The sequence below is a fragment of the Leuciscus leuciscus genome (genome assembly GCF_965113295.1).
Source record: "Leuciscus leuciscus genome assembly, chromosome: 6".
NCBI lineage: Eukaryota > Metazoa > Chordata > Actinopteri > Cypriniformes > Leuciscidae > Leuciscus > Leuciscus leuciscus.
In genome coordinates this window covers 17,763,728-17,775,130 of record NC_138730.1, presented here as the reverse complement: position 1 = coordinate 17,775,130, position 11,403 = coordinate 17,763,728, and the positions used below count along the sequence as shown (strand labels likewise).

The window sequence follows — 11,403 nt, the reverse complement described above, 5'->3', positions numbered from 1 at the left end:
TTGGGCTTCAAAAAGTTGCTGGCTGCAGTTCACTTAACGGCCACTGGTGGAATTTCAGAATTTTACATATAGCCCCTTTAATTAAGTAATATCTCCATTTAAAGGTGTGTATGTAACTTTTGGACTGTACTAAAGAATAAAAATACCATATTTGGCAGAGATTTAGGAAACATGAAGAGTTCATATACTTGTTTCTCTGAAAAACTTCTACAGCCAGTTATTTTACTCCGAAATGTGCGTTCCGTGTGGGAATGTCTGTTTTTGTTTTGGTCTGCGTGATCCCGTCCGCTGCCAATTTACCCAATAGTATTTCAACACACCCGGGTTGCCAGTTGGTGGAAAACACAGCTTATTGCAGCCATGGAAGCCAGCAAACAAACTAGGTCATATTCAAACGCGGATAAATGTGTATCTCCCCGCCTTCCATTGTCAATTGTGCTCGCTCCTGTTGCGTGTCCTCAATCTGGAAACCCATGTGAGCGTCGAGTCTGAGCAGGATGGGGCACGAAAACGACTCTCTCCAAATTAAATTTGGAATTTAAGCTGCAGTACCCATTTCAACCACTAGCTCTCAATATTACATACTGCGTCTTTGTCTTTAGACTTTTGTCTTTAGCTTTCTGCACAGATGTCAGGGATTATAATCACCATGCTTTTATAAAAATATGACAGGCCTCATCTATTAAAATACAGCATAAAGCACTGTTATGTATAAAACACCTGCAGGATTTCAATGGATCTTAGTGGCTTATAGCTGATTTTTAACAGCTGCAGATTTATAAATGTACCATGTACTTTGGCTGGAATCAGAAGCTTGACTTTTCAGGAGATTCATACACTTTCTGATGTAAGAAAAGCAGGACTGGATTTTGCAGCATTTTATTCATTTGTTTCTGATCATCCACTGATGCAACAGTCTATTATACATAATGTGCAAGAGTTCATATCCACACTAAAGGGCACAGCCCTTTGTCTTTGAAGAACTTGAAAAACTTGAGATAAATCAAGACCTGCTTAAATATAGGCTATGCAAGGGAGATTTACAGTTTTGTCTTGGCACCAAACCAAATCACAGATCCTTTTTAGAGCTTTTTAGAAGAACAAAATAGAGGAAAGTAAAGTTTGCAAACTGCAGTTCTAAATGTTTTTTATTAAAAAGAATTTTGTAGAGAGCACATTGAACGTTTTCCCCCACAATAATATTCAGTCAATATGACCTGACAGTGGATAGAAATATATGATGATACTTATCTGGCAACTTTTCTCAAAGAAGCTTTTCATCCGCAGTAAAGCGTCTGCTTGACATCCACATAAACATTTTTTTTTTTTTACCCGTGCAGAAATCAGAAACATGGAAAAATGCCATAAGACAGTGTAATCATCACAGTAGACGAACATCTTAAAACGTATTATTACTGTAAAAGATCGCAGTATGAGGATATAGTGAATTGCACATTCACTACACCTAAAATGACTTGACTTAGCTTTTTAGGCACTGTTACACTGATTATGTACAAGTTAAACAGTTTAGCTTAGATATGTCCCTTGCTTGACAAGAGTTGAAAAATACTGAGAATAATAACAAAAATGTAACTTTGCCAGCATGAATCCTACAAGAGTTCACTGTAAAAACATCTCCAGTTGGCAAAGCAGTCACAATGGTGTCATGGTGCAAAAAGAGAGCGAATAACTCGAGTCACATGGTAGTTAAATATTCACTGTACAGTTAGTTAAATGTCATGATCCATGGCATGCTACATAGCAGTATCAGAAGGTGTAAATCCTCTCGGTGCACAGATGCTTGTGTGATATATAGCATTGGTTCTCATTTGGTGGATCTGGAGGTCTGTTCTGAACAAACATTTGCTAAATGCTAAATTCTAAATAAAAAATAGTGACACTTTACAATAAAGTCCAGTGAATTAATTAATTAACATTAACTGATAATGAGCAATACAGAAATGTATTCATCTTTGTTAACATTCATTAAAAAAAATACTATTGATCATTGTTAGTTCAATGTTTTGTCCAATGGAAATTGATTGGATAGTTGTGGTTTGCTATTGGTTGATCTCATGTGAGTGACAGGTTGACCCGCCCCCACATCAGCATACATTTAAATCATTTCTGTTGTAATTAACATAATGCCAGTTCTATTGAAAATGTAATATTCCTATGAGGTCAAAGGTTGTAATTAAACTGCATTATTTAAATCTTGGTAGAAGCTTGTCAACTTATATAGATGCCGTCATCTTTAAAAACCATGAAGAAAAAATGGTTTTGCGTGATGAACTATTGGAAACTGATAGCAAGATACCATCAAACTTCACGAAATATTGGTAACACTTTAGAATACTGTTCCTTCATTAATGAATAACTACACAGGAACAAATGAGTAACACACTATTAACATTCTAGTAACTACTATTAACTAACAAGAAACTCTGATTAACAAATTAGTAAGTAATAGCGCTCAGTTGAATGAGGTAGTTAACTATTAGCTGATCAGTAACTACTATTTTTCATTCCTCACTGAAGACTATTAAAAACTACTATATACAGGTTCATAATTAATAATAATGCATAATGTATAATATAAGGTAATGGTGATGGTAACCCATTAGTAATAAATCAAGTGTTACTACATCCTTCTAAAGGAACTGCTAATTATTTGGATCCGTATTCTAAAATGAAGATCATGGAAACACACTAGTAATGACTAAAGTGTTACCAAATCCATCGGAAGGAATTACTATTCAAAATCTTACAAAAATCTCAAAAGCTTTGACTTCAGTCAATATTAGGTAGTTATCATGTTTTTCACTTTATAATACTGATCCAAATAATTAGTAGTTCCTTTAGAAGGATGTAGTAACACTTGAGTCATTACTAGTAGGTTACCGTTACCTTTTATTATAAATTGCGCGTGTGTGTGTGTGCGTGTGTTTGGGGTCACTAGGGTCATTAAGTCTATATAGGCTATGTGTATATGTGTGTGTGTGTGTGTGTGTGTGTGTGTGTGTGTGTGTGTGTGTGTGTGTGTGTGTGTGTGTGTGTGTGTGTGTGTGTGTGTGTGTGTGTGTGTTAGGGTCATCAGGTCTACATATGTGTGCGTGTGTGTGTGTGTTAGAGTCATCAGGTCTTCTTGGGGCAGAGGTGTCCCAGTCTCCAGCAGTGGCAGATGGTGTTGAAGAGCCTGCAGTGGCAGGAGGCACACGGGTCGCAGCAGGGAGTGAGTGAGGAGCAGCTCTCCATCAGACCGGCACAGCGCCGCGCTGGAGTCTGGGCTGGAGAATCCGCCTCCGGCCTGGGCTTAGGTCTCTGGAGGACACATGCTTTCATGAGAAACCAATCAACAGAGTAAAGAACTGCTAATACGTTTCTATTAACTCAAGGTTTTAATATAAAAAGGATCAACTCGATTTCCAAGAAGGAATATTACTCTGTTGCTCTTGCAAAAAGGACAGATGTGCATCAGTCCACTTGAACAATGTCAGGTTTGTTTTATTAGGGTCCACATTTTAGGAGACCCCTAAATAACATAACGTACCACCACATGATTTCTCTGCTGAGAAAGATAGCGAGTCCTGGCAAAGAGTCTCTTCGGTTTCTCCTGATTCCACACTCCTGTTGGGACACACAGACGGCCCTGGTTTAAGACTATATATATATATTTTTTTTTTTTTTTTGGCTTTACATGATGCCACATTTAAGTGGGAGAAACCCAGGTGGCGATAGATATTTCCCGTCAGCCTGTTCATGAGACGCCTGCTGAAAACAATGAGTCTTTCACTGGAGCTTTTGAGTGCAGGGTATTGAATGGTGAGACTGTGCATGAAAAAATGCAGGAAAAAAATCAGTTTTCTTCTAAAGCTCATTAGTGACGTTGACGGTAGCTGCAAATCCCTGAGAAGAAAAAAAAGCCTTTGTGTTTGAACAGCATGTTGTACTGGCCTGATCACAGCGCATGTGAAAACCAACAGTCACCAGGTGGCCGAGTGAATGATCTAATGTCATGTGATCAGTAAGGCATGGTAAATTATGAAGCGTCATCATACCACATAATTCATCAGTGAATGACCAAACAGGTGTTTTGTCAAGGGGAACACACACACACACACACACACACACACACACACACACACACACACACACACACACACACACACACACACACACACACACACACACACACACACACACACACACACACACACACACACACACACACACACACACACACACACACACACACACACACACACACACACACACACACACACACACACACACACACATACATACACACAAAACATAAAATTCATCTTAACAAATGCAATAATTCTAAGAATCTAAATACCTCAAGTTAAGCACATCAGGTGTATAATGTTTTTTTTTATATATTTTTTTTTATTATGCAAGTATACTATTATTATAACTATTATTCTAAATACTATAATGTATTTAATATAGCTATAATTATCAATATAATATTTAAAATAGTAACAATAGTATCATAATAAAACAGTAACAATAGTATCGTAATAAAACAGTAACTATCACTGCACTAAAATTAATATTACAATTGGTTTTTATATAGGCTACATATACATACACATACATTATTGGTACAGCATGAATTAATTATTATAATGTTGATGTTTATTTTTATATTTCTTGTTATTTTTTAGGCTGCTGGTTAAATTAAATAATTATTATGAATAATTGTTAATTATATGTATATTCGTTTGAATTAAATTATACCTATTTAGTTTTAGGTTTTTTTTTTACATTATTATATAAATAGCCTACTTATAATTCAATATATCATTTTATAATATTTGGATACATACAACTATACACATTATAGTATATAACTATCATTAAACTACAATACATTGGATATTAAATTATGGTTTTAGAATACCGGTTAAATTATCATATTTTTATTCTTTTTATTAATTAAAATATAGGCTTCCTATTTTATAATTCAATATAATTATTTTTATAACTAGGCTACATACATTTTTAAACATTAACTATACTAAATTAAATATTAATTATTGGTTTAAAATGGTTTAAATGCTGGCTGCTGGTTAAATTATTATATTTTTTATTCATTTTATTCATATTTTTATAATATTTGGATACATACAACTATATACATTATAGTATATAACTATAATTAGACTACAATACATTGAATATTAAATGGTTTTAGGATACCGGTTAAATTATCATATTTTTATTATTTTTAATTAAAATATAGGCTTCCTATTTTATAATTCAATATAGTTATTTTTTATAACTAGACTACATACATTTTTAAACATTAACTATACTAAAATGAATATGAATTTTTGGTTTAAAATGGTTTAAATGCTGGCTGCTGGTAAAATGATTATATTTTTATTCATTTGAAATACATTTTTGCATAATATGTGTTACCTGTTGTTATGGAAGAGCTGTGGTGCCCCACGTCGTTTTCGTGTTTTTTGCGCGCATCTATCCTGTTCGCTTCGCACGTGATGGACTGACAAACTGTGAAGAACAAGCAGATGAACAACACGCATCCTTTCATCATTGCCGTCGTCATTTTCCGATCAAATGGAGTCTTTAGGTGTGTCAGGTTGGCGTTAGACTGTCCTCGTAGAGATCACTCAACAAGTGAGGTCTGTGTTGAAGCCCCTTCGCAGCGTTTATAAAGCGAGAACTCATGCACGCCCACACGAGCACTCCTCATTCAGCTCAAGAAGAAGAAAACACCGAGACAAGGTCGTGATGTGCTGTCAATCATTAGGCTACTACCATGCATAGAAAACAAAAATAAAAGAATATGACACTATGACCATTTTTAACCTTTTTTTTTATTTAAATAAAGGTTCTTTGACATTTATGGTTCCATAACTTTTAGCATCTTTCTATTGCGGGAATATCCGGGAAAAGGTTCTTTAGGCCTTTTAAAATGTCGATCACACTAATAAAGGAACCTGTAACTGTTCACTGAAAGGTTCTTTGGGGAACCAAAAATGGTTCTTCTATGGCATCACTGCAAAAACTCCCTTTTGGGACCTTTATATTTAACGCTCTGGTGCTCTTATACGTGTCAACGAATTATTGTTTAAATAAATTATTTTTATTTCAATGAAATTAATGTACTATATTTTAGTTCGATAATATTTTGTATTTTGGGGGGATTTTATGGTACTAAATTATATTTACGCTGTATTTATAATACCTTTATAAAAATTTTTTATTTCAAATTTTCAATATGTCGTAAATCTTGAATGCTTTGTTTAGAGCACAGACTTAAAGGTGAACTAAGTAACTTTTTTTACCTTAACTGAACAGCATCTGAGTTGGAATGGTTATATTACTTATTTCGGGTTGAATGGTGGTCGTTTCGCACCCCCCTGGTGCCTGTGAGCGGAAAATCCGCACTTGCAACTTTGAGCCGGCGGGCCGCCGGCCGCTGTGTCAGGAAGTCTCGCGTGATATCAGGTCTCGCGATGTAAACAATTCCTTTACGCCCAAAATAAATCTGCTAAAATGCTGTCATTATTGCGCTCCCTCACGCTGTCCGAACCCGAATGAAGAAGACGTTTTAAAGAATGTCCCATCTGCTTTGATGTCGTTGATCTATTCTATAGCCTCTGGTGTCTGAGAATCACCAACGAGTTTTTACAACAGTGTTGTCAAATATCTATTCCGAAGCTGTGGGGGGAGCTCTAGAGAGAAACCTGCGAGCAAAAAGCGAGAATACAGCGAAGAAATCCCGAAGCTACTGAGTGCTGCTTTAAAAGTTTGATCTCTTTACAAAGACAACACTTGGCAGATTATTAAAAAAGTTGTAAAAAGTTAACTTGACATTTTTTTTTCATTTTTTTTTTTTTTACGTTTATTGTCATGAAAAATTTGCAAAAATACTGCAAAGCCATAAATCTATAAATCTAAACAAGTTGTCTTTGAGGTTGATGTCTCAAAAAAATTGCTTTCAGTAAGATTTTGTTTGGCCACAGTACCAAAAGTTTCCACTAGGCGAAATTCGTCTCCCATTCGTTTCCAATGCGGTAATTTTTTTCAGGACCATTTAACTTGTTCAAATCATATCCATGATTTTTTGTGTGTGTGTGTGTTCACATAGCAAATGCTAAAACCTTTACCAAGTTTCTTACCATTCCAACGAAGAATGAGCACCAGAGGGGTTTTAAGAGTGTTAATAGCCATTTATACAAGTCGATTCATAAGTTACTTGATCATAAATGTGATTACCTTATAGCATTTACAGCCTTGCCAGATGTTTTGACATGGTGTTGTTTGCTCTCCAGCTCATCAGTCTCCGCAGAGACTGTTTGTGAGCAGTTCTTAAAAGTCGTTTTACAGATGCGCAATTGGACCCGGACTCTGGGTGTGACTGGGCTACGCCAGGACACTAAACTTCTGAAACCTTAAAATTGCTGTCTGTTTGGGTCACCGTCCTGGACGCTCCAAGTGCTCGTCCGGATTACAGCATGTTGTTTTCCTGAAGATTTTTTTCCCTTCATGAGTTTTCCAGTCCTTGCTGCAGAAAAGCATCTTCAAAGTTTGATGCTGCCACTGACGCACCAATAACACACAGACCGGAAGTTCAGTTCTGTTGTGCCTTTGGTAGAGTTTAACAGTTGTTTCATATTTTCATGCATTTGTTCATTTAGAATGCTTAATAAATTATGATATATCCTGGAATTTTGTCTTAGATCATAATGTCTTAGAAAAATAATAGGTATTGCTAGCTATAGGCTATATGGTTTATTTGGAGATACAGTTGCATTTTTTAACAGCTCCAAAAACCAATAAATTCCAATGCATACCTTCTAATATTATATAACAGCACATGCTCCAATTTAATGCTATATAAATCTTTGTTCCCACTTTTTTAATGCAACCTGCTGAGAGTTATGGATACTGTGCACCAATCCATAACATGATATTTCAACATTTTGACTAAAAGTGATTTACTCTGCAGGTTTCAACCAAATCTTCCACAGATAAATTCACTGATGGATATTGTGTCTGGGAAATGTTTAGGGACTAATAATTCTAACGCTATGTAAAAACTTTTTTTGTACTTTTTTTTTTTGCACTAAATGGTGCGGTTCTGTCAGGGTACATACAATTATGAATTATGAATCAGAATTATGATCAGTACTGAAATCAACATTCCAATATAACCTTGAGTAGGTTAAAATACAAGAAATGTGTTGGCAAGAAAATGCATTTTGATATAGAGCTTAGTTACATCTAAAGGTTTGGGAGCTACACTCTCTCACTCACAAAAATGCTGGATTGTTTCTACCCATATTTTGGGGAAAATATGGACAAAAATGGTTGGTTTAAATTTGTTTTATTACATTTTAAGCCCAACGGTTGGGTTTGTCCATACATGTCCAAACATGGGCTGAGACAACCCAGCATTTTTTAGTGTAAGTGGACTAAAATTTACTGTACTCAAGTTATTCTCTTGTGTCCATAACTCTTGTGTGCTTTATTCTACCTGACATATTATACCAACAGCTGTGGTTGTATTTTGTGGCCTTTTAATAGTGGCTGGTGTATGTTAAGACGTGCCAGCTTCACCTAGATACTGCAAAAACAGAAAGTGGGATCCAAAAAAGTCTGATTTGACTGATATGGCTTTATTTTCTCCATTTAATCCTATAGGGATTAAAGTTTTAGGATTTTGAAAAATGTAAAACAATGAGATGTTAAGAGGAATAAGAATACATATTTTAAGTTCTTCAGTATTTCTAAGTCTCTAATCGAATTAAATGTGGAACATTCTAAAATTACACTGGATAACATGATCAGGTTTTCCACCACAAACTGGTGGAATTCGTTCAAATTGTTGTTACAGAAATAGGACAAGTCAAGTACAAAAAAATAAAAAAATAAATAAATCAGATTTCACTCAAAATAGCAAGCTGACAATATAATTTATAAAGAAAAAAATGTATAAACATTGAAAAAACACAAGGGCTGCATCCGAAATCGCATCGCCTACTTCCCTACTATATAGTAGGCGAAAAACAGTATGTGACAAACGAAGTATGTCTGAATTCACAGTAGGCTATTAAACAGTAGGCAAAAAGACCCCGGATGACCCACTACTTTCAGCGAGATTCTGAATTGTGCGTGCGATGGACACTTTACTATCCCATAAGGGCGCAGGAGAGGATTTGAGAGACAGTGAAGTGACATAACTGACGCGGGTAGGTCACATGATAATGATAACATGGCTACGTCCAGATTACATTCATTCATAGGCTAATAGAACATACTTTTTTAGAGGTCATTACTTATTCAAAGATGCTCAAGAGAGCATGCGATTTCGGATGCAGCAAAGGTTTTTTGTGGTTTCAGAATTTGGCCACTGCAGAAAAGAAGTTTTAAAAAAAAGAAGATAATAATTTTACAATTGTTGTAAAAAGTGCTGGAGTGCAAGTAAAATTATAGGGAATTCATCTTCCGAGCCTTCTGTCTGGACATCAGTGGATAAATAGTTTCATCCTGAGGAACACTCTGCTTTTCCCTAAACAAATTAATACATGTTCTGGTTGTAATTTATTTCATTTCCCCGCTCCATCCATCAGCCCTGTATCAACATTTACTCTACCATGTGTAGATACTCATCTCATCCCTAAAGCTTCAGGAGTCCCTCAGGGGCTCTTATGTGTGATACGGTCTTGAGTAATTCCTGATATCTTGCCATTTTCACTCCTGATAAAATGCAAGAGAACGCAAGTGTCAGCCCAGACTCTGATCGTTGATTTTTTTCCGAAAACCACCAGTTTCACATCGCTGCCAAACCGTCACTCAACCGTCTCCGTTCCATAGGGTACATTTCCTTCCAGAGCTATGCCGTTGTTATTGTATTTCCTATTTAGAAAAGGAATTTGGTTTCTACTGCAATACTCGTCCGCCTCCAAGTGCCTCAGTGTTCAAGCTTATACTTTCACATGCACGTATGTTCTGACAAGCTTGTAATGGCTCCCTTATGTTACAGAAATGTGTTCGGGGAAGAACTTTAACTTCGAAATATCTCTTATTTCACACGTACAATGCACCAGTGTTGATGCTGTACATATCGATTTTTTCCCATTTTGATGGGTATTTTAAAAATTCCTTAAACAAAGCATGAAAACATTTAATATAGCAAAATCACTGGGAAAACAGGCTCCATTTTTGCAAAACTCAAAGTTACTTATAGTCAGTAAAATGTATTAGCTGATTTTAAGCAGACAGTCTACTAATACTCAACTACTCTATCTAGAGTTAGTTGACAGGTGCAAAGATACTTATAACAGAGTGTCTAAAAGGGAACCATCAAAACAAAGTGTTACAATAACTTTTGTTCCTTTTCAGTCTATGATTAAAGGATTAGTTCACTTCAGAATGACAAATTTACTCACAACCATGTCATCCAAGATGTTTCTTTCTTTCTTTCTTTCTTTCTTTCTTTCTTTCTTTCTTTCTTTCTTTCTTTCTTTCTTTCTTCAGTCGAAAGGAAATTACGGTTTTTGAGGAAAACATTCCAGGATGTTTCTCAGTGAACTTAATGGCAACCAGTGGGAAGGTCCAAATTGTAGTTTCATTGCCGCTTCAAAGGGTCCCAAACGATCCCAGCCATGGAATAAATGTCTTATCTAGAGAAACGATCTAAAATATAAAATTTTATACTTTTAAACCACAAATGCTCGTCTTGCAGAACTCCGGGGTGCGCCCTGCATTACGTAATCACGCTGGAAAGGTCACGCGTGATGTATGCAGAAGTACCGCGGGTGGGCGAAAAACTCCCATATAATGTTCTCCTCCATTTTCAAAATCGTCCGACATCGTTGTTGTAGCCTACCTTTTTTTTGTTCTTTTTTTTTTGTAAAGGGCATTTGACTTAGTCTTTGCATACTCGCTTTGTAAATATTGGATGGTAGGCTACTTACGTCTAAGTCGCGAGACCTGTCCAACGTGTATTGGACAGGTTATGTCATTACGTAATGAGTGGTGCATCACAGAGTTCTGCAAGATGAGCATTTGTGATTAAATATACATTTTTATAATTTTTTTTGAAAATGACTGATCGTTTCTCTAGATAAGACCCTTATTCCATGGCTGGGATCATGTAGAGCCCTTTGAAGCTGCATTGAAACTGCAATTTGGACCTTCAACCAATTGGTTGCCAGTGAAGTCCACTATATGGAGAAACATCATGGAATGTTTTCCTCAAAAACCTTAATTTCTTTTCAACTGAAGAAAGAAAGACATAAACATCTTGGATGACACGGGGCTGAGTAAATTATCAGGAAAGACACGAGGATGAGTAAATTATCAGGAAATTTTAATTCTGTAGTGAACTAATCCTTTAAGCTA

The 11,403-nt window shown here is 35.8% G+C and overlaps 1 protein-coding gene across 1 annotated transcript; it reads right to left on the bottom strand.

The window, feature by feature from the left end:
- Window positions 1–863: 863 nt before the first annotated feature.
- On the bottom strand, window positions 864–5,713 carry asip2b (agouti signaling protein, nonagouti homolog (mouse) 2b). The gene is made up of 3 exons (XM_082172575.1): window positions 5,449–5,713; window positions 3,551–3,627; window positions 864–3,321 (listed from the first exon to the last, which is right to left on the bottom strand). Exons 1-3 carry the CDS (start codon window positions 5,594–5,596, stop codon window positions 3,136–3,138), a joined length of 411 nt encoding a protein of 136 aa, XP_082028701.1. The 5' UTR covers window positions 5,597–5,713; the 3' UTR covers window positions 864–3,135.
- Between the last annotated feature and the right edge of the window lie 5,690 nt (window positions 5,714–11,403).

Coding starts and splice junctions, on each gene's coding strand:
- asip2b (XM_082172575.1), bottom strand. CDS start 5,596: ATGACGACGGCAATGATGAAAGGATGCGTGTTGTTCATCTGCTTGTTC. Junction 3,628..5,448: donor CAGCTCTTCCATAACAACAG/GTAACACATATT, acceptor GTGTCCCAACAG/GAGTGTGGAATCAGGAGAAA. Junction 3,322..3,550: donor AGCAGAGAAATCATGTGGTG/GTACGTTATGTT, acceptor TGTGTCCTCCAG/AGACCTAAGCCCAGGCCGGA.